We start from the raw sequence: 27,998 nt of genomic DNA on the forward strand, positions 1-27,998 counted from the left end.
AGCACACCCCATCCCATTCCAAGACATGACACCATCTCTCTCTCACACACACACACACACACACACACAGTAAATAATTTAGTGTGCCCATTTGGCTGCCACACTGGAACGACCCTTATGGTAGCAAAAACACCACATTTGTTGTGTTTCTATTTTTTAATAGGGCCTATCCGGAGGGGCTCTTATGGGCCGAAAGAGGCCGGCGTTTGTGACTCGTGCAGCAGTTGATTGATTTTGGGTCGCTAGAGGTAGCTGTGATAGCAGCCAAATATGTTTTGCTCGCAGTGTGGGCCTCCTGGAACCGTCAGCCGCCAAGCACGCTCTCACGCTGCCCGCCGAGGCGGGCGGCAGGCGGACGCCAGATGGTCGTGGAGCGACAGCGCACGGGAGGGTTGAAGCACCGCAGTCCCCTTGGCAACCGTGGACGTTGTGTTTTATGGATAAACACTTAACACACATTAGGCTTGTAACCTAGTGTGTGTTTCGTGTTTTTATTGATAAAACAGCCACTAGAAAACCAGGCCCATAACTTATGGTGTAGATAAGAGTGTGGAAGAGGGATTTTTTTTTGGTGAGGATTCCATTTTCACTAATAAAATGTTGGTTTGTAAATGTTTTACTAGAAAGCGGTGTTGTTTATTATTCTGGGTTTTAGTTTTCTGAAGGCCAGTAGTGTCTGTTGAACTCAACTTACTCATCTCCTCCTCCTCCGGTGCCCGTCCAGCCGCTGGTTGAGGACGTGGAGGAGAGGGTCGGCTGTGACTCATGCCAGTGTCCATGCAGTCAGACACGCTGTGGTTTGGTTTCAGCTGAACGTGCACGGAGACCATTAGCAACACTAGTCGGCGTGTTGCGTCTGATCTCTCCCATGCCGAACGGCTCCTGCGGTCGGCTTATGGAGAAGGCTAACCCTGAAACAAGTTCTGGATGAAAGATAAAGGAGAAGGTTAAGGCAACACAACTTGTCATGGAGTCTCTCTTGTTCCGGTTCAGTCGGATTTTCCTCAACACGAATGTCAATGATTTTTTCTAAAGCTTGATGAAAGTGGCTTTGGACGAAAGCGACTTCTAAAGTTTTTTATTGTAAATACAGTGTATTTAGAGTGTATCTTTCATTTATCTGTTTACAGGCGATACCAGAATTATTTTATAAGATCCCACATTTCACTTTTATATATTCAGGACTTATATTTTGAATTTAACATTTTGACTTCTTTATTGTTCACCTGCTCTGGCTATGTGTAATGTTTATTTCTCATTGGCAATAAAGCTTTTTTGAATTGAATTGAGTGGACCACCCACTGGTGCCTAGGCAGGACAGACAGCCGGTTCAGAGGAGCTGCATGTTTATTGGTTGAAGCTGTACACACAGAGCATCTCACAGGCCGCTTGCTGTATTTAATAAGTGCTTGTTGCAAACGTTTTCTTCGTGACCTTTGCCCTCTGGGCACTCAGCGCTTTGTACAGTATACACAGGGGGACAGGGGACAGGGGGGTCCCCCATTTAAAAACAAGGGTAACAGTCTCATACAGTGAACGTGTGCAAATCTATTACTCGATTACAGGGGGGTTTAGCTCCGCCCCATCCACAAATTACCTCCGTAGAGTTACAAATCAAGCTAATTTATCACGGGGAAATAAGGCAGCCTGTCAGATTGCAGTCGGACTCGTGCCCCTGCCGATGTGCCCCCTCGGCAAGTCAGCAGCAGTCCGTACCAGCTGTCCCCGGAGCGTTATACAATACAGAACATTAATTAATTCCTCAATTCATTTCCTGTTGCTCTAACTAACTGATGCTTCCGTCTCGGTCACGCTACGGGTTTGATTAGAATGTCGCCGTTACAAGACAATAACCCTCTTCTCAAAAGTCACTATAAATATCAATATCTAGATAAATATATCTAGATATAGACATACATCATTTATTACTTGACAGGCATGTGATTCAAGCCTTCAGATAACAGGGGAGTTTTCCAGGCGTTAAAAGTCTTTAAATCTGCGGATGTGTGAGGGGAAGGATTACCAGCGGATGAGAGGAGGATTAATCTGCCAGCCTGATGAGGACAGACTGCTGTGAAACCAGGATGGAGACCTACTGGCCCCCGGGTCAGAAGGAAGGAGTGCTGTGCATATATTGTGATCGCAGAGGAACACTGGAGGAAGGCGTGTTGCTCACAAATCGAGCCACACCCAAAGCCATGCTGGAGGCATTAAGGGGATGCACAGACTGGGGGAAACACTGGTGGACACACAGACTGGTGGACACACAGACAGACTGGTGGACACACAGACTGGAGGACACACAGACAGACTGGTGGACACACAGACAGACTGTAGGACAGACAGACAGACAGACTGGTAGACACACAGAGTAGACAGAGAAACAGTGAGGAGGTGAGCCAGACAGACAGACAGACAGACAGACGGATGACTGAGAGTACAATCTCACGTCCCACAAGGCATTTCATTGTGCATTATAATAAGAGTCACAAGCACACCTAACATGACAGGAGCGACATGACCTGGGGGAGGAGAGGGAGAGGATGACGTCATCATGTCCCCACCACCCCCCCCCCCAGGGGAGGTGGGCCTTCATCACTCAGCTCCTCTTCCTCAGAGGCCAAGGTAAAGAGTCTCATTCTCTCCAACAGGTGGAGTGAAGCCAAGGGCCAGTTAGCTGGACAATGTCCTCTCTCTCTCTCTCTCTCTCTCTCTCTCTCTCTCTCTCTCTCTCTCTCTCTCTCTCTCTCTCTCTCTCTCTCTCTCTCTCTCTCTCTCTCTCTCTCTCTCTCTCTCTCTCTCTCTCTCTCTCTCTCTCTCTCTCTCTCTCTCTCTCTCTCTCTCTCTCTCTGACCTTGCTTGACCACACCTCACCCCAAGAGTCCATTAGTGACCGGATGACCCGTGAGCAGGAGGAGAGCGAGGGGAGAGTGCCAGGTGCCTCCAGGAGAAGGTCCGGTGTAGAGGCTCCGGGCGGGGGAGCATGACTTCACCATGACCCAGTTCCCCTGGACACCATGAATAAAACAGGACCACACAGGCGTAGGAGCAGGGATGGTCAGGGGCACTCTGGGTAAAAGCATCCGGTGAGTGTTGGAGACGCGACCAGAGTGTCTTCTGAACAGCAAGGCTCCGGCGATGAAGACAAAGTGACTCCTCGTCCTCCTCAAGGCCATGGGGTCCGCACGGCGAGAGGGGTCTCCTGCCTTATTCATCAACCCCCCCCCACTGGGTGGGGGTCCTGGGGTGGGGGTCCCGGGGCGGGGTTAGTGGTCGGTGGGGCAGGCGGAGCGATCCTTGCAGCAGAAGTAGTGCACCACGACGCCGTTGGGGTACCTGGCGAACGCACTGCATAGCAAACACACAAAGAACACACACACGTTCATATTAACACACACTGATTTAGATTTACACACAGAGATGGACATTAACACACACACACAGATTAACATTAACACACACAAATGGACATTAACACACACATTAACACACAGATTTACATTAACAAACAAACAGATTAACATTAACATACACAGATGAACATTAACACACTGATTTACATTAAACACAATTAACAGGTAATCAATTGGAAAAGAAAGTGGAAGATTTAAATACAGTAAAAGTGCATTGTGCAAAAACTGCCTGTTCTCAAGGATTGAAATTGCCGTCACTCTCCGTGAAACATATTGGTTGGATTTCAACCGATCAGAATGTACAAAATGTGCATCAATTATTGACAATTAATTGCCGGTCTCATTGCGGCCGTTTAATATTCAGCGTCTAATCTAATCTAATATGATAATGTGAGGGATAATGTGAGGGATAATGATGAGGAGCACGGCGCTCGTTACCTGTTCCCGATCTTCTTCTTGCACACGCGGCAAGTCTTCTCCTCCGTGATGACACACTTCACCTGCTGGTGGAAGATACGCTCCTCCTGGACCTGGGGAGAAGGAGGAGGAGGATGACCGAGGAGGAGGAGGAGGAGGAGAATGACAGAGGAAGAGGAGAATGACAGAGGAGGAGGAGGAGGAGAAGAATGACAGGAGGAGAAGGATGACAGAGGAGGAGGAGGAGGAGAATGACAGAGGAGGAGGAAGAGGAGGAGGACGGGGGAGGAGTAGGAGAATGACAGAGGAGGAGAATGAGGAGAATGACGGAGGAGGAGGGAGGAGGAGGTTTTGTTTAGACCAACGTAACATTCAGACACACCAACAACAGCCTGGAGGAGCACTCTGAGTTGGTTTAAGTGCACGGAACCCGTTAAAGTTTTGGGGGGAGGGGGGTATTTTGACCAACCCGCATGTTGGTTTGACCCGTTTTTCAGAGTATACAAAAGGGTACCACGACAACTGTTGTCAGAGCAACTGGAGCGGAATGCTGCCTTTCACTTCGCCTTTTCCTCATGACTGATATGAATATCATTAAGGTCATTATTATGCCCATATTTTACTCTTATTGGACATTTCCCTGCCTTGCTGTCTGCCCACCTGGGAACAACCGACCCCCCTCGGACCGTCCTACTGGCTGATTGAGTTCCCTGTCGTGGGCAGAAGCACCGTCATTGCCCATGGGCACAACACCAATTAAGTTAAATTCCATTAGTTTAAGGGCTACCCTGGATTCACATTAGGCTGTCAAGAAGAGGATATATGGGCTTCCATTCAGCCACCGGGAAAACAGGAAAGATCCATTGATCCACAAGTCTCCTCTTCCAAGGAGTAGTGGAAGTTACTTCTTTCAAATAGTTTGGGACTGCGTCACGTTGCAAACTTTCTCAGTAGTAAGCGGCATTAGCTCAGGAGGTAGAGCGGGTTGGCTGGTAACCGCAAGGTTGCTGGTTCGATCCCCGGCTCCTCCTAGCTGAGTGTCGTGGTGTCCCTGAGCAGGACGACTCACCCTAATTGCTCCTGACGAGCTGGCTGTCACCCTGCGCCCTGAGACGACTCCGCCGTCGGTGTGTGAAATCGTGCATGAATGGGTGAATGTCAGTGAACACTGTAAAGTGCTTTGGATAAAAGCGCTATATATAAATGATGACCATTTAGCAGTAGTTCCAAATCCAAAGGGGTTCTGGAAGACCATGAGCCCTTCAAAATTACTGTTCAGTAAAACACCTGGCAGCTGCATCTGCAGCGTTGCACTCACAACTCGGGTGTTCCTTCTCAAGGTCCCTCCCCTCTGGGTTCAGGGAGCTTTTGTTTGGCCTTCAGAAGACTTGGGGGTGAACGGTGTTGTGTTGTACACCGTGGGGCCTGTGAGACTCCTAAATGTGATTAAGGGATGTACAAATAGAACTGACTTAATGGGGCCCACACCCAGTTCTGCCTGAGAGGATTCCGCTAAAGGGATCAATATAATTATGTCATCCCTTCAGAGGATAACACGGATTGGAGTCTGGTGAAAACCTCATCGCAGACACAATGGTGAGAACCTCGGTCAACCCATCACAGGATCACCATGATGAAAACACGATTGGTTAAATGGGTGGATGATGTGATAAACCCATTTGGGATTCACCATTGTTTCTGTGCAATAAATTCAACCAATGATGATTTTTTTTGTGTGTGTGTTGTTTTTTGTGTGTTTTTGGTGTTTGAAACAATTGGAAAATTCACTTATTTTTTTATTTTTTGTTTTTTACTTCTTGTTTTTTCTTTTATCTTTGTGTCTATGCACTTCTCTGTATCTGTATTTGCAAGTATGTATGTACTAGGTATAGAGAATTTTTCTGTATATTATTACTTGCCTGTTCAATTGTATTTTTGAAAATGTCGTGTTTTTGCCAGTCCATTAGTATTTTGATCACCTAAAAAACAATGATGATGGTTGAATTCGCCCCCGGTAAAATCCCCGGCGTATCCCTGGAGCAAACCCCGGAGCGGTTGGACCCAAACCGACGGCCACTAAAGGCTGCGCCGGTGGGGTCGCCGCCGCCTCCCCAGAACTCGGCCTCTCCTCGCGGGGGCCCCAGGACTCACCCGCAGGAACTCGGCCTGCAGCAGGCTCTTCAGCACCTGGTCGAAGCGCTTCCTCTGGGCCCGCTCCTCCAGGACGCTCTCCAGGAACACCCGGATCTCCCGGATCTGGGTGTTGGCCGGCAGCAGGTGGATGGCCTGGGGACGGAACCATTTGTACATCTCCCTGGTTAACCAGTTTTTAATTTAACATACATTTATAATATTCTTCATTTTCTGTTAAAACTTATTTAAAAATATTTAAATTTATTTGATTTGATTCTATTCTATTTTATTTCAGAAAGTAAGCACAGAAAATACGTTTGTCACACGGTATGTGACAAATAAAAACCTTTGAATATTTGAAACGGAACAATGAGCCATCGGGTTAACCATGCCAGTGGTCTAGTGGTTCAGAGTTTACCTAGACTCTGTATGTCCTCCCCCCCCCCCCCCACCACACCCCCTCTTACACATTTATTGTATATTGTACGTCCTTGCACTTAAAGCTGACATATTATATCACCAGGTGAGAGTGTGCCGTTACAAGCCGTTTTGAAAATCTGCCATTAGTGACATCACAAGTGGGCGTGTCCACCTAGATGTGTGCTGGATAGATGAGCCACGTTTGCTACAGTCCGCTGGGTAAGGCTGGTAGATTGATTGGTAGATTGTCAGAAGAGGCAGATTTTTGAAATGGCTTGTAACGGCTAATCACACTCAGACCTGGTGGTATAATATGTCACCTTTAATAGTACTTAGCATTGTGTAGCATCTTATCCTAGCTCTCTTTGTTGTATACAAGGAATGGGTTAACCTAGCGATTGTTAGTGCTTGGCACTTGGTTCTATGAACATCCTGACTGTACCGACTGCGATATATAGTTACTCTTTCTTCAGACAAATGTAAGTCTCGGAGTCTTTGGATAAAAGCATCTGCTAAATACCCTCAATGTAGTGGTGAGGGTGTTTGACTCCCGGCCATAAGATTCTGGGTTCAATCCCAAATGTCTGCAGTCCACCTTCATGGATGAAGATGCCATATCGAGGGCCAATACCGGCTCTTTAATGACAAGCATCTAAAATAACATTCACGAGACACTGTGGCTAAAAGCATCTGCTGAATAGTAAATGGTAGGTTAGGTTTCATGAGGGAACCGGGAGACATTGTTTTCTTTAGCAAGTGTCACCGCCCTGCGGTCAGTCTTTGGTCTATGTCGGGACGTTGCCGCCCTCTCTAAACCCTGTCCACTGAGAGGCCAGCTCTGTGTCCTGGCTCCTCTTCAGTCTCTCCAGCTCCTGACCAGGGGATTCCTCAGCCATTTGGGAACCAGCTACTTCCTGACGGTGGTGGAGGTGGGATGAGGAATGAAATAAATTCACAGCAACGTTTTTCGACACTATTGGGTCTTCTTCAGCAAATGGAGGCCATTTGCCTGAAGAATGGAGTGGAGGCCATTTGCCTGAAGAAGACCCAATAGGGTTGAAACGTTGCTGTGGAGGCCATTTGCCTGAAGAATTGAGCGGAGGCCATTTGCTTGAAGAAGACCCAATAGGGTCGAAACGTTGCTGTGAATTTTTTATTAAATTAATATTGGAGCTTAAGCAGTGCTGACATTACATTTCTTTCATTCCATATTACTTCATTTGTCCTGCACCTGGCCAGTAGGAGGTGGGATAAGGACCAACCGATTTGAGAACACTTTACACAAGATTAGGAAGATTCACCTTGAATGGGGCGCAAATGTTCAGACCTGACAGTACAGTACGAGAACAATGGAAAACGACCAAACCCAGCCAGATAGAGTAAAGCGGTTCTGAAATGTGTTGTGGTAAATGCAAATACATTTCTAGTTTTTTTTTTGTTTCTCTAAACCTAGTTAGCACTCAAGTCTAAATTTAGCTAGCTAGCTTGACGGATTCTAATTAACCTCCTAGTTGGTCATTTCGGTGTAACCGGCTAGCTTGACACTGCTTAACTAACGGCTAATCCGGCACATCTTTTATGGCAGCGGGCGTGCGACTGGCACACACACACACACATGGAGCAGTCTCCAGGCCCTCACAGAGAGTCTTCCACTCGCTCCTCTGAGAGCGGACGGTCCCGCCCGGCCGGCTCCGGGAGTGCGGCCAGGGAAAACGGGAAGAAAAAAATAAAAACAAGAGGAGAGGAGAGGAGAGACGGAGAGCTATGATGCTCTCCCGGGCCAAGCAAGCCCCAGCGATAAACCTCAACTCTCCCACACACAGAGAGAGAGAGAAGGGGCGAGGGGCGAGGGGGGGGGGTGGGGTGGCTATTAATTTGAAACGTCTGTGCGCTCCGACACAGATCACTGACACCTTCCACACTGGATCCTGCTCTGCTGGAAGCACACAGAGACAGGCCAACGGCCAGACAGACAGAGAGGAAAGGGGAGGGGAGGGCGTGTCTGGTGCAGGTAAGTACAGCTCTCTTCAGGGGGGGGGGGGAAGGTGCTTTGACGCCCTAACAAGAAGCCAGGCAGGTAAGCTCACTTTGGGTGCACCGCTATTCACCGGGACCCGGTGACGTGGGGCCATCTCTGTGTGGGAGCTTCTGTCGTCTTAGCGATTAACGCGTACGTTCCGTTCCGTACACTCTGGTCTGCCCCGCCCGTTGGGCTTGGGTCCGTGTCACGGGCGACGTCTGGTTTCTGTGTGTGTGTGTGTGTGTGTGTGTGTGTGTGTGTGTGTGTGTGTGTGTGTGTGTGTGTGTGTGTGTGTGTGTGTGTGTGTGTGTGTGTGTGTGGTGTGCCTTCTGGGATGTTCCACAGCTGACCGTAGGCCGAGGTGGAAACCATTGGGAACCCAGACAGAACCTCACACACAGGTCTGACCGCCCCTGGGCTGTGTGCTGGAGGAGGACAGGCAGGAAGTTGTGTGTGGTGTGTGTGTGCATGTTGACTCCGGTGGCCGGGTGGAGGAGAACGCTCTAATCTTAGGCCGGCGTGGCCGGAGTCCAGACCCCCTCATCTTTCCACTGAGGTCCTCCCTCGCCGGGTCTGTAGCGGAGGTTGAGTCAAGCCCCAAAACCCGGACGGCCTCAGAGCCAAGCCCGTTTTTGTGCATCTGAGTCATCGTCTTATGGCGGCCTCACCCCAACAGAACCACAAACAGAACCCGGCACATTTAAACCGAATCCGCCGAAATAAAAAACATCCTTTTTTCGACCAAAATGTCAAACGAGAGGTAAATAATCACCAGCTAATTGTGGCCTTGGAATATAAATATTTGAGTTGTCACTTTTTTTTTTTCCGAAACAGGACAAAATACTCCATTTGCCAGAAGGGTTTCCTCATCACTCTGGAAAAGTCCTCACATGGAAAATATTCCCAACCAATAATTTAAATATATGCAAATAAAATGCAAATTAGGCTGCAGATTGGTGGCGGTAGCTGTGATGGTGAGCTTGCTGTGGTTGAACCGTGTTTAGCATTAGCTTTAGGGTTAGCACTAGCCGTAGCATACCTCGGTGGTGTTGAGCTTGCTGTGGTGGAGCTGTGTTTAGCATTAGCTGTTGGGTTAGCACTAGTGTCAGCGTACCTTGGTGGTGTTGAGCTTGCTGTGGTGGAGCTCCAGGACCTGCAGGGCAGCCTGAAGGTTTGCCTGCGGCTCCGACAGCTCCATCTTGATGGGCCCCAAGCAGTGGACGTCCGGCGGGGACAGGTACATCCTCAGCAGGGACAGGTACACCTGCAGACGGCGGGGTCACGTCGCACGCTTAAGACTTTGCTCACATTTGGTCTGTGTCAAGCGTTTCATATACGGCCTTCGATTCCGTTAAGATTGGTGGACTGTGGTTGCCTTAGTGACAATGAACCGTGTTTTGAACAAGCCATTCCTGAGCTTCGCCTCGGGGATCAATACATAATACTTGTCTTAATGATGGCTGTGAAAGTGTAAATCCCAAAAAGGTTTTGGAACAATGAGGTAATTTGAATTCCCCTGCAAGAATTCTGCAGGAGATGTTTTATGTATGCAGTGACTGCAGCTGGTCACAGGCCCTTTATTACTGACACTTGTGGATTTGCGGGGGATTTTCAGTTCAGTACCAACAGCATTCTGTGTGAAATCCAAAGTACTTACATCTTTGTTTCCTTCTGTTAGGTCGTCGTAATGCCCGTGGCAGTATCTAGAGAGAGCAGAGAAAGACTATAAGTCTAGCAAATACCAACGAATTATAATTAAAATGAACTTAATTATAATACCAACGAATTATAATTAAAATGAACTTAATTTGTGGTTCAGCCACCACAAAAAATATTTTTCATTATAAATAATAATTCTAAAGATGAATAATCTATGCTGTCATTTCATATTCTGTACTCCATTTTGTAGTCACATTTCTTGTACCGAGGCCACTAAATAACCAAGGTCCCCTCTCCTAAAATGTGGCCAACTATGTGGCCATAATAAATCATCTGTAAATCGTCATATGAAACATAGCTGGTGGTTTGAGTTACATTCCCAGTATGAAACACAGTGGTTTGAGTTAGAATCCCAATATGAAACACGATGGTTTGAGTGAGAATCCCAGTGTGAAATGTGGTGGTTTGAGTTTGTATCCCAGCATGAACCGTGGTGGTTTGAGTGAGCATCCCAGTGTGGACCGCTGCTGGTCTGCGCGCCCCTTACTCCTCTGCCATGCGTGTGTCCTTCAGCACGTGCACGTAGATGAAGAGCGCCTGCTCGTGTTTCCCCATGCGGCCCAGCAGCAGAGCTCGCTCCTCCAACAGGCCTGAGAGAGAGAGTGAGTGAGAGAGTGAGAGTGAGAGATGTAGAGAGAGCCAGAGTGAGAGTGAGTGAGAGTGGTAGAGGTAGAGAAATAGAGAGACAGAGATCAAACTACTAATTCAATGGGAAACAGATAGCAAGCTGAGTCTTGACCTATTTTCTATTATTACTCAGAGATTAGTACATAGACATCAGGCAGACACTTCTATCCAGAGCAAACATCATGGATGTAGTTGCTTGATGACGAGGAGGAGGAGAGAGGCTCCTTACCGTCAAAGGGGAAGTCACTGATGAGTCTGGCGGGTTCGTAGCTGGAGGACGAGTCCAGGAAGCCCAGCAGCTTGGACCGGAACTCTCCCAGGTCCCCCTCCTCCTTACCTGCAGCCACGGCACTCACACCTGCACACACACAGACACACACACACACACACACACACACACACACACACACACACACACACACACACACACACACACACACACACACACACACACACACACACACACACACACACACACACACACACTCTTACTTACTTACAATTAATTGGAAATAAACTTGAACAGAAAATTGCTAGGGAGTGGCTTTTATAGAAACTTAAATGCACTGAAGGAGACTAATTTAAATAGAGCCGGCGGAGCTGCTTGATTTATGTCACGGCAGGTACATATAAAACCCACAAGCCACTAAATAACCAAAGGGCTGTGTGTTTTATTTAAGCATTGCTTCTATTGGTCCACTTCCCTGGCACGGTCTTCCCTGGCATGGCACGGCACCCAAGTCACTGACTACGCCCACACCGAGGTCTCTGACCACGCCCAGGAACCAGGGCACTGACCCCGCCCAGGAACCAGGGCCCAGGTCACTGACCCTCCCTGACGGACAGACAGCCAGACCATGTGACAAAAGGCCAGGACATACAGCACTAGCCAAGTTCAAAGAGAGAGAGAGAGAGAGAGCCTCTGGGATGACGACGCCATAGAAAAGCCGCTCCATATGTGGCGACGTAATCACTAAATCTCCATGAAAACGGGGAGTATAAATAATACAGCCGGGATCAGGTCCAAGTATTCGGGGGAGTCAGCGGGTTTCTCGGGCTGTTCTGGGGGCGATCCATGCGTTAGGAGGTGATGAATATGCTCCAGGGCTCAGATGACCTCAGCCATCGCTGATGAATTTGGCTTTTCCCGCTCCCAGGGAGGAAGACGAGGGCTGGGAGGAAACCATGGGAACAGACAGCCTCTAGGAGAAAGGCCTGGGATGATCCAATCCGGAGATGAGCATTACTGACCCAATTATAGCTTCTAGAAACATATCTTCAGGCCAATTGTATGGGTTGTAGTAGGGAATTATCGTAGTGCTTGGTGTGGTAAATTAAATATGGATGGACGGTGGGTTGAATTAACGGATTGTTGAATGATTAAACGAATGAATGTAAGCATGATCGTGGGTTTTTAACGCTCTCACCCTCTGGCAGGGAGCTGTGGTACTGCGTCATGAATGGGTGTAATGCTGAATGAATGAATGAATGATAAATGAATGAATGAAAGCATGATAGGTGGGTGTTTAACTAGGCCACAGCAGGGTCTCTCACTCTCTGGCAGGGAGTGGAGGTTCTGCTTCATAAAGGGTGTACTGAATGAATGAACGAATGATTGAATGTATGAATGAATGTAAGCATGACCGGTGTGTCGTTAACTCTCACCCTCTGGCAGGGAGTTGAGGTACTGAATCATGAAGGAATGAATGAATGAATGAATGAATGAATGAGTGTAAGCATGACCATGGCGGGTGGTTAAGGCTCACCCTCTGGCAGGATGAACGAATGAATGAATGAACGAACGAATGAGCGGCAGGTGGTAAAGGCTCACCCTCGGGCAGGGAGTTGAGGTACTGCTTCATGAGGCCCTGCACGCGCTCCAGGTAGAGCTGGACGAGCACGTTGTGGAAGTCGGGCCGCGGGTCGTCCCACACGTGGATGATGTGCTCCAGGTAGGGGGCGGCCAGCTCCCTGAAGCCCTCCCGCAGGAAGCTCAGCACGCGCTCCCTGGGCAACGTCTCCACCTCCGTCAGGTCCTCCGTGAAGATCTGAGGAGGAGGAGGGAGGAGGAGGAGGAGGAGGAGGAGGAGGAGGGAGGAGGGAGGCAGGGAGGGAGAGGAGGGAGGCAGGGGAAGGAGAGAGCGAGAGGGAGGAGGTGGAAAGAGGAAGGGGGGAGGAGAGAGAGAGAAGGAGAAGAGGGAGGGAGAGAAGGAGGGAGGGAAGGAGAAGGAGGAGAGAGAAAAGGAGGAGGAGAAGAGGGAGGAGGGAAGGCGGGAGGGAGAGGAGGAGAAGAGGGGAAAAAGGTTTTTTGAGTTTGTGCAATCGTGGTCTGTTCAGATTCAGATTTCTTAAATGATCCCTGGGGAAATTGCCGGGAATAATTGCTCAGCTCAGCGTAATGGAAAGAAGCAAACAACTAAATGCAAGTAAAAAACACTATTAAAGAGTCAGCCATTAAAAAACAGTAAAAACGGCATCGCTGGAACTAAATGTGTTGACTTCTGTGACCTTGTTTGAACTCTGGGGGTTAAAGATCAGGTCAGATAGTGATCTTAAAATGAATAGGAGTTACTTGACCCGTCAAGGCTCATTTCAAAATAACTCAAGCCTCTTTGGAGATGAATGATGCATTAGGATCTAATCAAGAAAATTACATTCAGCTGTGGTTAGAGATGCCAACAACTACAATGTCCGTGCAACTTCCATTCCAACACTGGCGCCTCATCAATCTATGTAAGATGTAATGTTCAAGAAAACAGAAAAGGCATCAATGACAGGGCTGAAAGATAAGTTAGATTGCAATATATTGCTACAAGATAAGAGCTTGGTGCTTAGAGTTAAACTGTACATTTGACCCATGTGTGTTTTTCCATTTATTTGTTAATTTTTATTTTTAATTTTTTATTTAATTATTTCTTACCGATTTCTATTACTTGTTTTGCCTCAATAGTTTTTATTTAATTAATTTTTGTTAGGATATATGGATATATGTTTTTATAGGATATAAGGATATATGTTAAGATGTCAGTTGAAATGTTGATTACAATGTTTACTACAATGTAACAGTGGTGTACGAAAAAAATAAAATACTTTTTACAAAAAGAAAAAGGCTTTCTACAAAGTTGAGGTTGTGCATCAGGTTCGTGTCCCCGATCATCGGATCCTCAACGTAAACAGCTGCACTCTGACAGTGCAGGGAACCTGAGCCGGCCTCGTCGACCATGAAGCGCTCTTTGTCGTTATGGCGAGGCGGCTTCACGTTACACGGGGATCTGGTCACCACGGTGACAGGCTGCCAGCGCCTCGTGAGCTCCACGGTGAGCTCTGTCCACGCGTGAATCATTTAAAGCACAGGAGGTGTGCTCCTAATAGATAGGTAGGACGCACGGCGGCGAGGAGTTCAACAGGCTCCTTCCACTCGGAGGAGGAGGCTGTTGCCGTGGTAACCGTCGCTACCCCTCACCTTCAGCCCGTCCTCGGGACAAATCTTCAGCACCCACGGGGCGAACTCGAAGATCATGCCCAAGTTCTCCACTCCTGTTGGAAGAGATGAGGAACAGAAAACACACATTTTCTATACACATGTATACACTATATATATTATACACTACTATACTGTATACATATGTATATATGTGTAAAAAGTATAGCAGTATAGCAAACGCATCCTTAAAGGGATAACCTGGAATGATGCATTTCTCATTTTCCCCTTTAACTATTTCACTTTATTTTCAGATTCAGTGAAGATTCAGATGTTTTCATTTGGAGGCCTCCATAATTCATTTTCAATATGCAATGTCGTACTGGGATTAAAACAGATTTCATCCATTTGTCGTTTTTTGGAAGCGGCGGTGGTGTACACAACTAACGGCTCAAAAAGTACAATGAAACCCAACCCAATCACAAAACAATAAACTAAATGACCTGCAAACCGCAGTCGTTTGTCCGCCCCTCCCTGCTGCTCTCAGCTATAAAGACGACTGCAGTGGTCGTTCTGGTGACTAAGGGAGAGGCCGTCGTTTAAAACCCCCTCACTCGCTCTCATCTCGCCCCCCCCCCCCCCCCGAAGTGCCCTCGCAGGGCCGGGGAGTGGATCAGGCCGGCGACGACAACGGGGATACTGCAGAGAAAACGACCTCCAAGATGTTGGTCTGTTTCGAGTCGAGGCAGGAGAGCGTTATCTGGTGTGTTCGGTGTGCGGTAAAGGAAAAGAGATGACAAAATGACAACTGCAAGAATATCTGAGATAAAGATGGGTGAGTGTGCCTTCGCGCACACTCACCCATCTTTATCTCAGATATTCTTGCAGTTGTCATTTTGTCATCTCTTTTCCTTTACCGCACACCGAACACACCAGAAAGAAAGTCTGAGCATGTGCTAGAGTTACCTGGCAATAAAACCCCTTTCATTGTGAAAGGGAGGATGGGCAGGGAAAGTGCCGTGAGAGATGGAAAGACGTGCAGCCAAGGACCACAGGCGTACGGACCCAAAGCAGGGCGGCTACAAAGGGTTGTGGTCTGTTTGGGTGACGCACCTATGAGCTCTACCTATTAACAATTCACAAGGTTTCAGTGGAATGGAATGCCATGGAAAAGTAAATAAAGGCCACTCACTCACATACTCACTCCCCCCCCCCCCCCCCTCACACCTTCCCTCCCTCGTCTGTCTCACCCCTGGGTCTAGAGCTTTCAAGAGGGCCAAGTGCCTGGTGTCAGACAGTACTTATCCTCCTCCATTAGACAGAACACGGGTGTCTTTTGTCATTACCTGGCTAGAGCGGGTATCATGGAGACCTTTCATGGGAGAAGGGTTTTCTAGTCTTAGCATAGTGCTACACGGTTTTATTCTTTTTATTTATTTTAATTATTATGTTATTATTGATGCATAGTTGTGAAACTGCTGGTTTTATCATCCTAAAATAGCCCCCCATGCTATTTTCATCATCTTACCATAGCCCCAAGGCTGGTTTCATCATCTTAGCATAGCCATAATGCTGTTGAGATGATCTAAGTTTAGTGCTAATGCTGTTTGGTATATAATCTTAGCACATCACTAATGCCGTTTGGTATATAATCTTAGCACAGGGCTAATGCTGTTTGGTATATAATCTTAGCATAGGGCTAATGCTGCGGCTACCTACCCAGTCTCTGGAGGTACTGCACGGTCCTCTCGTGGCCCTTCAGGGGGGAGTTAGCCTTGGTGGACTGGTCCAACAGCACCTGGAGGGCTAGGGTCACCCAGGGGGGAGACAGGGGGGAGACAGAGAGAGAGAGAGACGGAGTTAAAGAGACAGAGAGAGAGATGCCGAGACAGAGCAATAAAGAGACAGACAGAGATGGAGTGGAGACAGAAAGAGAGACAGTGATGGAGGCAGAGATAAAGAGATAGGGACAGAGGGAGATAGAGATGGACACATAGAGATAGAAACAGATATAGATGGACAGAGAGGAGGACAAGGGAAGAGAGGGAACAAAAAGACCATGAGGAGGATTGATTGAGATGAATAGATGGAAATTATCAAAGAGTCGTGACTTGGACGGACTGGCGTTGCATAAATCTCTCTGAATTGTAATTGTCTGCAGGAATTGGATAAGACCAATGTGTGATTTTAATTGAATACTGCAAACAGCTGTTTTGAATTTGCACCAAGAGAGAGGGGAGGGGGCGAGAGAGGGGAGGGGGCGAGAGAGAGAGAGAGAGAGAGAGAGAGAGAGAGAGAGAGAGAGAGAGAGAGAGAGAGAGAGAGAGAGAGAGAGAGAGAGAGAGAGAGAGAGAATAACAGCAAATAGCTGCAGGCTTGATTAGAAACCAATGTTTAGCCCGTGGGGACAGCCACAACACACACACCACGACCCCTGCACCTCTAAGAAGGGTGGTTTGACACAGCGTAGCTCATGGCTTGATGATAAAATAACATGCAAATGAAATAAACAAACCATAAGTTATAATCAGGACAGAGAAAGAAAGTTTGGATTAACTCTACAACACCGCAACAACAAAAATAAAAAGACATCCCATGACGCAGGTCTACAGAAGTAGTTTTCCGAAATGCTGCTTTACTTTTGCCTCGTCACTCGCCAGCTTTTAACACGATAATGTATCTACTGTTCTCTCATGTAGCCGCTGCTTTTATCCACAACGTACATGAAGTTGACGTAAATGACATTGAGGATCAGCCGCAGGCTAGGCGGCGGGCCCCTTGCTCAAGGGGATGCCGACAGGTAAACTGCAAAAATCGGGATTCGAACCCACAACCTTTCTACCATGATGGGCCTTGCGTACAAACTGGAGGTGAGTACGGAGGGGAAAGACACAGGGGAGAGACCCTGGCATCAGGATAGCAGACACCGTCGGGGGCTAGCCAACGGGATCAGGCTAGTGAACGGCATCAGGCCATTGTCGTCACATCGTAAAGTTGAAACAAAACTGCTTGGAAGAGGAATCGTCTCCAGATGGGTGGTTTTGTTGTTCAGTGTTTATCCCCGATGACTGACGGTGATGGCAAGCAGCGGGGGCCCAGCTTCAGCGCAGCGTGTCATCTCATCTGGCAGACTGCTGCGGTGTTTGGTGAATTATACAAACCACTCCATCCGAGCCCTCTCTAAATCCTTATTCTTACTCCTAGGCGTTTCTTTTTGCTGCGTCAAATATCCAAGGATTAATTAGAATGGAGAATCTAGAGTTCATGCATGTTAATGAGGCGGACTATTATTGTGGTTATGGGAAGACTTCTCAAAACAAACCAGACCAGTTGTTATTGTTTAAGGAAGGCAGCGTGATGGTGTGTGCAGATTTAAATAGAATACCTCACTAGAGAGATTGTTAAGGCAGGTTAGAACGTGTTATATTTGCCAGATTTACAAGGTTTTTTGCCACAATGGCGACAAATATGGTAAATATTTGACATTAAACCTGTTTTCTTATCTAGTAACAAAATATTCTGTTTTTGTGCACTTGGAAAAAATATCACATCCATCCATCACACCTTTCTTTTGATTCATTTTTCATTTCATTCCATTCATTCTAAGGTCAGATGACGGCGATTTCAGAATGTGGAAAATACGATGTCTCCAAATCTTTTAAGAGCTTAAGACCTTGTCTCTTCTAAATAGTGTCATTCTAGACAGGCATCTGTAGGGCCAGCAGCCTGGGTGGGTCTGCATCGTGACTAAGGGTTTGAGTAAGGTCACTAAAGAAGAAGTGTTTACTCTGCAACAAGTTGGTAATAATCTAGTTTTTCGATATTTTTACTTCGATATTTAATTACTACGATATTTTATATCTTTAGCCACCATACGAAAATGGAGGTACATGCCATTATTATGCCAGGTAGCATATTAAGGCCTGGCTTCAGCACACCTTATCTTCCTTATGTAATGGAACGTAATGGAAATACTTGTATTTTAGTCTTATCCAACTGTAATTAGAGGAGTCTGTCTGTCTTTCCGTTTTTCGACCACCTTTCATCCCATCGGCTTCACACTTTGGGTTTTGCTGAGGAACCTGAGAAGCGCAGTGTGGAGTTTGTCGGATGAGCGGTTCTCAAGAGAGAGTCCAGTTCATCAGCCCGTTCTGAGCAGGCACTTTTATACAGCGTCTTATTGCTGTGAAGTGTTTGGATGTGTGCGGATGATGGCTGGTTCAAGCAGCCTCGTCTGGGCCTAATCAGACTGATGGGCCTCTGGGGCTGGGAGGAGCTGGGTTGCGGACCTCTCCACACACCGCCGGGGAGATCTCCCCCATCGTCATGTCTGCCAAACCTTACAGTTAACCGGCTTTCAACACCACCACCCTGCGTCCTTGTCCCGAGGAGCCCAGTAAAAGCCACCGAGGTGGAGCGTGACGTGGGACACTGCTCAGTGCCACAGGGTCAGCCGGCCGCCAGCTCACCTTTCTGGTGCAGCCCCTTCTTCTCGTAGAGGATGATGAGCTCGCTGTACTTGTGTGCCTTCTTCAGGATGTACTCGCTCTCCTCGATGTGGCAGTGGTTGTTCTCCAGACGCAGCAGAGGAGACACCAGGGCCACGTTGGTCTGGAGGAGGAGGGAGGACCAGGGGAGAGGAGAGGAGAGGAGGAGACGTGAGGGCGAGAGCAGAGGAGTGGAGGAGAGGAGATGAGAGGAGGAGAGGAGGACGAGATGAGAAGAAGTGAGGGCGAGAGGAGAGGAGGAGGAGAAGTTGGGGCAAGAGGTGAGGAGAGGAGGAGATGAGGAGAAGTGAGGGCGAGAGGAAAGGAGGAGAGGATGAGAAATAAGAAGAGGTACCAAGAGGAGAATAGGGGAGGAGATAAAGTGAGGAAAGGAGAGGACAGGAGCAGACGATAGATGAGAAGAGGAGGAGAGGAGGAGTTGGCGAGATCATGAGATGAAGGGAGGAGATGAGGCGTTTAGGAGGAGAGAAGAGGTGAGAGGAGGTAAGGAGAAGAGAAGTGCATAGGAGAACACTGGAGTGGTAGAGGGTTACGGGGTCCTCACGTGGAGGTAGCACTTCAGCAGAGTGGTGTCTATGATCTGCAGGAGCTTCTTGCGGCTCTTGATGGTGGGAGTTCCTTCCATGAGCGGAGAGGGGGTGGACGGGTCAGAGTCGTTCAGCTGCTTCACCAGGTGGCTGCGCTTCTGCAGCCGACACACACACACACACGATGTAGTAGTAATATGGATAGGTTGGGTGATAATTATGAGAAAGAATAATAATGGAATTATAATTTGTTAATGTATGTGTTGCCATTATGTGATGTTGTAAAACCTTATCTATTTAACTAAAACACATCTTACTACAGCTACAACATTCTAACTCCAACTATGAACGCGCATGCACACGCACACACACACCTGTGTGAGGTAGTCGATGAGGGCGAGGTGGGCCTTCTCCAGCTCCGCCCCGGACAGCGTGGGCAGGGGGTTGGGGTAATGCAGCTGCTTGCGGTAGTCCGAGGGGAGAAGGTCGGGGTACAGCCCGATGACGTGGGTGGGGTCTGGGGGGGACGGGGGACGGCAGAGTCATGTACCCACTGTGACCCCACCCCCCAAATTGATATTTTCATGTCAAGACATGAGTAGCATATTCTAGGACAGGATCATAGTTTAGCACGGGAACCCTGATTGCATGATGGTTCAGCAGAGATATTTCTGTATTCCCATAAAAAAGTGTTGTATTCCCAGAAGTCAAATGTTTAAAATGTAAAAGAACGCCAACATTATATTATTGGAATATTCTCCACTATTCGCCAAGGAGTGCACCAAACGATGAGCGCCACAATCCATTTAGTTTGTTGAAGAGTTGGTGCCAACTGGGCTGACAATCACAGCGTATAAAAGCCTGTGTTGGACCAAACATCGGTTTTGTTTACGATTCGAGCCCAATGTTTGGTTCCTCTAATGAAAACCGCGTCTGCAAATCCCCGTTCTCCATCTTCCAGACCCTCTCGCCCCCCACCCTCACCAGCGCCTGGGGCTGGTTGCCAGGCTGCCGTACCTGTGCCCAGCTTGGCGAAGACCTGCATGGAGTCGTCAAACCTCTTCTGGCAGAACAGGTTGAAGGCATACAGATTCTGGATGTGGTGGATCTGCTGCTTCTTATCCCCGTCAGAGTCGTCCTTCATCTTCTGATCAGGAGGAGAAATACTCACATTATCAAAAGGAGGATGGGGAAAACCAATCAAAACGTTTAGTTTGGTGTGCAGCGCCCCCTACTGATGGAGTTTTCATAATGCGTGTAGGGACTGTTTAGGGGCGGCATGTGGCTCAGGAGGTAGAGCGGGTTTGGGTGGTAACCGGAAGTTTGCTAGTTCCATCCCCGGCTCCTCCTAGCCGAGTGTCGTGGTGTCCCTGAGCAAGACGCCTCACCCTAACTGCTCCCTACGAGCTGGCTGTCGCCTTGCGTGGCTGACACCGCCGTCTGTGTGTGAATGTGTGAATGTTAGGCCATGTTGTAAAGTGCTTTGAGTGGCCACTGGTAAGAAAAGGTGCTGTATAAATGCAGTCCATTTACCATTTAGGGACGGGAAACTTTACCGATAATTGTAACAATTAAAACTTTTACATTTGATCTCAGTGTAACAGTGTGCATTGAGGAGTGAGACAACAATCAACCATATTTATTGGTTATCGCTGTGGAAGACCTGTCCGCTGAACGCAAATGTAAACACGTCAGTCGTCCATCTTTCAGGGGCCTGGACAGAGAAACGCAGACGGAAGCTTCCGGGGAAAGAGCCAATCAGAGGAAACCAGACCGTCCTGGTGTCCCCTGATTGGCTCTTTACCCTGATTCGCGGCCAGTCAGGTGACTCACCGCGAGCTGCAGGGCCAGCTCAAACTGCTTGTCCTGCAGCAGCTGTCGGATCTGGCTGGCGATGGAGACGGAGACCAGGCGCCACACAAAGTGGTTGCTGGCCACGTACACCACGTTGGGCCTGGGGGGGGATGAGGAGGAGCGTAAAACACAGAGATAAGGATTGTTTCTCTGGAGTCTACTATTAGGCAGTCTGTTCATTGTTCTTGGTACAGATATTGACAACACGTCTGATTCACAGCCCTCCACCTGCCTCTCATCCCACTGCTCTGAGTTTAGAATTCCCTCCCAACCACTCCGGTGAACACATCATGTTTTAAATGTTCAGCGGCCGCCAGGCGCCCCCTAGTGGACGGACTCTGCACTGCAGGCCACTGGTCCACAAGAGTCAACCAGCATCGTGAGAGACAAGAGGAATACAAGGGGAGTAATCCCCTTTCCGTGATTCCTTGATACTTATTGAATGCATTTTTATATTCTATCAACCTCCGTGAGCACAGAGTAATAACGTAAATGAACAGAGCGTTGATAAAAAGGTGTGGTCACCCTGCTGAGGTGATGAAGCGCGGCCTCTGCAGCTCCACACTCTGGACCAGGAGACGCGGCTCCAAGGTGCGGATCTCCACGTAGCGAGGCAGCACCGCGATGATGTAGGGGGGCTGGTGCTCTGAGAGAGAGAGCGAGAGAGAGAGCGAGAGTAAACACCAACTAATTCAACAAACAAAAACTGATCAATTATTTCATGAATCAATCATTATTAATGATCATCCTCATTATGACGATCAACAGAGCTTTATAATAAGGGGTGCTACGCGATCACATGAAGTTGATAGAATCAAGGGGTAGGTAATATCGTCACTGAAGTCATTAACAATGGATGAGCATCCTCCCATCACAGTTAATACAAACTCAGGAGAACGAGCTTGTACTATAGACGAACTAAACAGTGAAATACTGAATGACACACAGTGAGAGGGTGGGCCTGTTCCCTCCTGGTACCAGAACCAAAGACCTCCTGAGGACCTCCAGCCTCCTGAGGACCTCTAGTCCGGTCCCCAAGGAGGCTGGTCCTCAGAGAGCGCCACTCCTCGACATACAGTAGAGGAGTGGAAACTATGCTGTGCAGAAACTACATAAATATATGCACACACATCATATCAGACAGGAAATTATGATTTTCTGTAAAGTCCGGCTCCCAGTCTTCATTTCCCCTATGTGTTGTTCTATCTGCGTCCCAGGCAGGCATGACACGTGCTACTTCAGACTGATCAGCGTCTGGCTCAGTGGTTCCTCTCCCGACATCTTGAGGCCAGACAATTCTGGTTACCGACCCCTCTCCACAATACCAACATCCCCGTGAAGAAGTGGATCAGAGTAGTTTCCTGTGTGGATATGAATCATTTCCAACTATATATATATATATTTGGAAACGGTCTAACGATTAACGGTCTAACGATTAACGATTATATATATAAAGGGGACCTTTAACCTTTAACCCCTGAGAGAAATGTGAACATGGCAATTATGTAGCAATAAACCTATTAATGTACAACCAGAGAGTAAAACCAGACGCGTGTGCTGGTGGTGTTAGTTATGTTATGTTATTAAGTTATGAATTGGTAAAAGAAGGAACCGTAACTTAATCACCACAGCAGAACGTGAGGAGGAAGGGACTGAAAGGAGAACAGGACATCAACGTAGGGAAGCACTATTTCTGGGTCATCGAGTGGTACGGTTCTGTGCAGCTTGGTGCTAAAGTGTCCTTGTGTTAGCAGCAGGCTACTTCCAACCACCTGTGGCCTGCTTCATTCGATTTGGCGTAATTGGGTTTGTGTGTGATGAGCATTACCATAATCAATTCACCTTGATATACACCAGCTGAGGAACGACAACACATGCCAGCGTTTGTCGTTTTTTTTATAACTGCTGAATGTACTCCATGTAGTTTACCACGTAGTTTACTTTAATACTACCGTATTACTATCTATCGATAGTTGTATTACTATCTCCACTGCTGTCTGTCTGTCTGTCCTTCCTGCTGCAGTAGTGGTGTACTACCCCTGGTGATGAAGTTGAGCTCACCTACCCCTGGCTACGAAGATGAGCTCACCCACCCCTGGTGACGAAGATGAGGTCACCTACCCCTGGTGATGAAGACGAGTTCACCCACCCCTGGTGACGAAGATGAGGTCACCTACCCATGGTGATGGGGATGTCGGTCCAGTTCAGGGCGCACTTCTGCGTGCAGACACCCTCCTCGTTGAGCACCACCGTGAGGTCGTCCTGGCCCACCGCCACCTTGCCGTCGGCCAGCGGTGTCACCAGCGGCTCCAGCTGCTTCCCGGTGGGGAACAGCTCCTTGATGGAGCCGCGGCCGTCCATCTGGAGGCCGCCCGGAGGAACGCCACAGAGACACAGCAGGTTAGCCGTCGCCTGGGAATCGAACACTGTCCGATCGTGCTATCCTATCAACGCACCGTTATTGCACCCTTGTTAACGGGGTACTTTTACATTTTTACATTTTAGGGCATTTAGCAGACGCTTTTATCCAAAGCGACTTTCAACGGTTAATACACACCGACGGCGGAGTCAACCGTGCAAGGCGACAGCCAGCTTGTCAGGAGCAGTTAGGGTTAAGTGTCTTGCTCAGGGACACATCGACACTAGGAGGAGCCGTGGATCGAACTAGCAACCTTGCGGTTACAAGTCAACCTGCTCTACCTCCTGAGCTAAGCCGACCCCACATGATGAGGGCACTATAATGAGTACATGCTGAAGACACATAGTCTAGTGGTGAGAGTGATAAAAATCCTTGGTTTGAACACTGATAGCGGTCGCTGCATGTAGGACTCCCTAAGCAAGTGACTTACAGCTCACTGTAAGTCACTTGCGCTAAAGCGTCTTCCGAACGAGTCAATAGGAATATCTAAATACAGCTGAAAGACTCTCAAAACTGCAGAGTCGCGTTTTCATGGACAAGGAGTCTGTGGTGAGGGGATGGCTGTAATGAGGTAATTTCCTGTTGGAAACCTACCCGGATGAGGTAATAGTCCCGTTTGAAGCCCACGCATATGGAGTTCTCACACCATGCCATGGACTTTGGGATGTCCGGTACACCCAGGTCCCCCTGAAACACACACACACACACACGCAGGTGAAGTAGCCATTGAAAGGGCAGAACTTAATTTAAAGACAGCCGTGGTTCTCTTCAGGAGACACACGGGCCGTGGTCTAACCTGGAGCTCGTGGAACTCCCGGTCCTTCCAGAAGTACAGCTGCAGCTTCTTCTTGACAGCGACACACATCCTTAGCTTGGCCTCTCCGGAGCCGGACTGGGGAGAAGGAGATCATAGGACCATGAGGATTACTAGATCATAATATGACAGTAATTACTAAACCATATGGATACTTTTTACTAAACCATAGGCTGATGCTAATCCTCCTCAGCCTAATTACTAAATCAAGAATACTAAAGACTAATTACTGCATGACAGGATGATACCAACTACTTCATCACGTAATTATATTAATAAATCAAATCATGAGTAATAACATGACGATTGATCATTCTTAAATCATGACTGTTGATAAGTTAATCATAGTCTTACTGCTAATTACTAACTGCTGATTGTTGAAGGTAACTAAATCATGATTGTGAGTGTCACGTCATGTCATAATAATAAGTATTGAGCCATGCATGAAGACATCATCAGACCATCAGTGAGCTACACCAGGCCTGTAAGGTCAATGTGAGCACGCTGTAGAGAGGGGTGTGTCTGAGCATCAATTAGACAGACCAGGCCTGTAAGGTCAATGTGAGGAGGATGTAGAGAGGGGCGTGTCTGAGCATCAGTGAGCTAGACCAGGACTGTAAGGTCAATGTGAGCAGGCTGTAGAGAGGGGTGTGTCTGACCTGCAGGTCGCAGGAGAACAGAGTGGCTCCCTTGGCCTTGGGCACCACGGTGATCTGCTGGAAGGTCAGGAGGTCGTGGACGTGGATGTTGTTCTCTGTGGGGTGATACCAAACAACTCATGGTGTATCCAATGGAGGTCAACTGAGAGAGCTAAAGAGAATACTGCATGAACAAACAAAATTGGACCGGACTTGAGAAAGATTCCTCATTGATGCCTCACTGCACACTGATGTTCACTAGAAAAAGTCAAGTCATGCAATCATGGCATATTTGTGTGCTGGGTTCCATCCACCGCTCACCAGCCACACAACTTGCAGTAACCAGTTAGCCTAGCATCTTAATATTGTACATACATATCAATTATATCTATTACAAATATGTTACTTTGGAACATGGACTAGCATAGCAAGCCCCTGAAGGGGGAGCAAACACACAGCGTCTCGCATCCGCCACCAGCACCACGTGCTCCTCAGACAGGCCAAGAACCGGGAACCTTTTCTCCAGCTGCTAGGCAACGGTACTTCACCACTGCAAAGATTCGGTTTCATTAGAATGTAAAACGTGGCCGTCCAATAGGAGATCAACAACTCCTACTGTGGTCAAGAAAAGCCTACCCAGCAGACTGACGAGGATCTTGTACTGGGAAACCACAAAGAGCTGCAGAGACAAACACAGGAAGGACTTCAAAAAATATCCACAAAGAACTTGACATGATAGAATGATTTTATTAAAAGGGGCGTTATTATGCCACCATGTGTGATTAGCCATTACAAGCCATTTTAAATTATGCCTTTTCCTGGCGTACATCTAGGTTGACCCTCCCACTTGTGATGTCACTAATACACAGGAAAAGGCAGATTTTCAAAACGGCTTGTAATGGCTAAACACACTCACACATGTGGGCATAATTTCACCACTTTAAAACATGGAATATGAATCAGTGAATAGCGATAAGCATGTAGCCATCAAGCACTTGGAACTCAATCCCTGTGTATACCTGCTGGATCTTCTTTGAGAAGTTCTTGTTTGATTTCTCCAGTGTCACCTCAAATCTATTGGTGCCTGTGGAGGCAAAAGCAGCTTTTAATGCTCACACACCATAAATCGTCATCGTACGATGACAATTTTCTACAGACGATTTTCTAACAAAACCATAAATCATCATTGTATAATGAAAATCGGCATTGTGCAATCACAATTTTACGATGGTGATTTACCTCTGAGAACAACACAAAATATTTCTAACTGATATCCGGGTTAAAACTCGAAGATAATAAAAAGGTAAATCCTCGTCAGGCAATGGCCAATGGGTTCCGAGATTGTTGATCTCCAAAAGGAATGTTTACCTACGTATGCAACTGAAGCCCGCTCAAACGTGATTGATCCATACTACTCAGACTACAAATAGAAATCAGTGCGCTTCTGATACCAAAATAATGTCCCGTTGCCTACAGATTATGCATTCATATGCAGATATCTGTTTATAGCGATGAATCCAGGGGTGTCAGGTGTGTACGTCATAGAAGGTACAAATTCAGACCTGATTTTTTTTAATTCTCCAACCTTTGATCATTTGACAGATGCTTTTATCCAACACGACTTAGATACATTATATTAATAAGCAATAAGGGGTTAGGCATTCTACTCAAGGACGCATCTACAGGTAGCCCAGTAAGAATAACATCTGTGCAGATACACTAAGGAACAGCAGGCTCACCTGCATCTTTCTTTATCCGGTAGAGGAGGAGGTGTCCCGGTTTCGTGCCCACCAGAAGCCAGTCCTCTAAAATAACACAGACACAAAAAAAAACAGTGACACCGACCCAAGTTCCTTTTTAATTTGATTCATACCCTTTCTGCACAACATGGATAAGAAAATATCTGGGAGTGTTTATGTAGAAAAGAGAAAAGCTAGATCTATAAAGTACTTTATATACAACATTTACATGCTTCAATTGGAACCGGTATTGAAACATCGATACATTGAATAGAAAGTTCTTCCACACTATCCTCCCGTGTTAAATGGCAAGGCATGCCCCAACACAATGTCGCATTGTCAGCGTCGAGCTCTTCTGTCGCGTCGGTCACGGGAGAGTCATTCATGTCGGCGACAACACGGCCCTTATAGATATAAACCTAGAGGCACCTAGGACTACCACGATACTGCCATTACGATGTTTGAGCTTTGAGGAAAGGAAAAACTCGTCGGGGTGTGGGTCAGGGTGGTGTAGGAACTTACCCCAAGCCGCCAAGCAGTCGATCTGGAGGGGAAGCTTTTCCAAGATAGGCACTGGTTCATACGCGTCGTGCATGTCGAGCTAGTTTAGGGGCGATTCAGTGGTAAGAGATGGACTCCACGGCCGGCTGGAGTTGGCCAGACTGACTGACTGTCTGTCTCCCTGCCTGCTGTCTGTCTGAGTGTCTCCCTGCCTGTTGACAACACCTCGGGTCTCGGCGACACGCCTTTACGCCATGTTTCCATCCACTGGGTTTCTTTATCTCGACTGATGTGGAGCCAGGGGAACCAATGCATCAGCGCCCCAGGGAACCCAAGCTGTGTAGAAATCAACAAGACGGGTTGTTGTTTTCTTTAAGTCACCACCTCGTTCAAAACAAACCATCTGATGGCTAGCTAAGCTATCTTAGCTCAAAGTTAGCAGCAACAAGAGCAAAAATACATGGTTTCGTTTGTATCCTTTGACAGTCCGGACACCCGGGGAAAGGTCTTTGTTTCACACTGACGCGTTAAACTAATATATAAACACGTAGGCACTGCCGGGTCCTTTGTAGCGTCGGTTGGCTAGCTGGGTTGTCCAACAACATGCTAGTTTACGAGTTGTGTTGATCGCTGCCTGAAGGAGGAACGGGAGGTTTGACAGGCACGTGACCCGAAAACAGCGGACTCACGAGGACGGCATTAAAGGTACAGTGAGCATTAAAGGTACAGTGGGCCAGGAGCGGTCGTCCCGCGCCCGTCTCCCCTTGACTTCAATTCAATTTGATTGGTATAGCAATTCATCACAGGTACAGTCTCAAAGGGCTTAAC

General features: G+C 47.6%; 1 protein-coding gene across 2 annotated transcripts; it reads right to left on the reverse strand.

Annotated features, from left to right (window-relative positions):
* Positions 1 to 759: 759 nt before the first annotated feature.
* Positions 760 to 27,804, reverse strand: vps39 (VPS39 subunit of HOPS complex). 2 transcript variants are annotated; one of them, XM_084482057.1, is made up of 24 exons: positions 27,192 to 27,804; positions 26,670 to 26,735; positions 25,950 to 26,014; positions 25,567 to 25,609; positions 24,952 to 25,046; positions 24,275 to 24,370; positions 24,073 to 24,165; positions 23,237 to 23,420; positions 21,585 to 21,705; positions 21,039 to 21,159; positions 20,223 to 20,349; positions 19,580 to 19,722; positions 19,223 to 19,363; positions 18,640 to 18,781; positions 15,890 to 15,976; positions 14,213 to 14,286; positions 12,581 to 12,797; positions 10,979 to 11,107; positions 10,610 to 10,712; positions 10,061 to 10,106; positions 9,518 to 9,667; positions 5,982 to 6,116; positions 3,852 to 3,943; positions 760 to 3,348 (listed from the first exon to the last, which is right to left on the reverse strand). In XM_084482057.1, exons 1-24 carry the CDS (start codon positions 27,262 to 27,264, stop codon positions 3,267 to 3,269), a joined length of 2,625 nt encoding a protein of 874 aa, XP_084338183.1. In that variant the 5' UTR covers positions 27,265 to 27,804; the 3' UTR covers positions 760 to 3,266. The 2 variants fall into 2 exon arrangements, with proteins under 2 accessions (XP_084338183.1, XP_084338182.1); XM_084482056.1 differs by having other exon boundaries at positions 20,223 to 20,352.
* Positions 27,805 to 27,998: the final 194 nt, after the last annotated feature.

This window comes from Micromesistius poutassou (assembly GCF_964030765.1).
Source record: "Micromesistius poutassou genome assembly, chromosome: 17".
In the NCBI taxonomy this organism is placed as follows: domain Eukaryota; kingdom Metazoa; phylum Chordata; class Actinopteri; order Gadiformes; family Gadidae; genus Micromesistius; species Micromesistius poutassou.

Excerpts from the sequence above, each read along its gene's own strand:
- vps39 (XM_084482056.1), bottom strand. The coding sequence starts at position 27,264 with ATGCACGACGCGTATGAACCAGTGCCTATCTTGGAAAAGCTTCCCCTC. Across the intron at positions 20,353-21,038 it reads AGCTGGCCCTGCAGCTCGCG|AAGATGAAGGACGACTCTGA; the intron begins GTGAGTCACCTG and ends CCTCCTGATCAG. Across the intron at positions 10,713-10,978 it reads CAGTGACTTCCCCTTTGACG|GCCTGTTGGAGGAGCGAGCT; the intron begins GTAAGGAGCCTC and ends TCTCTCTCTCAG.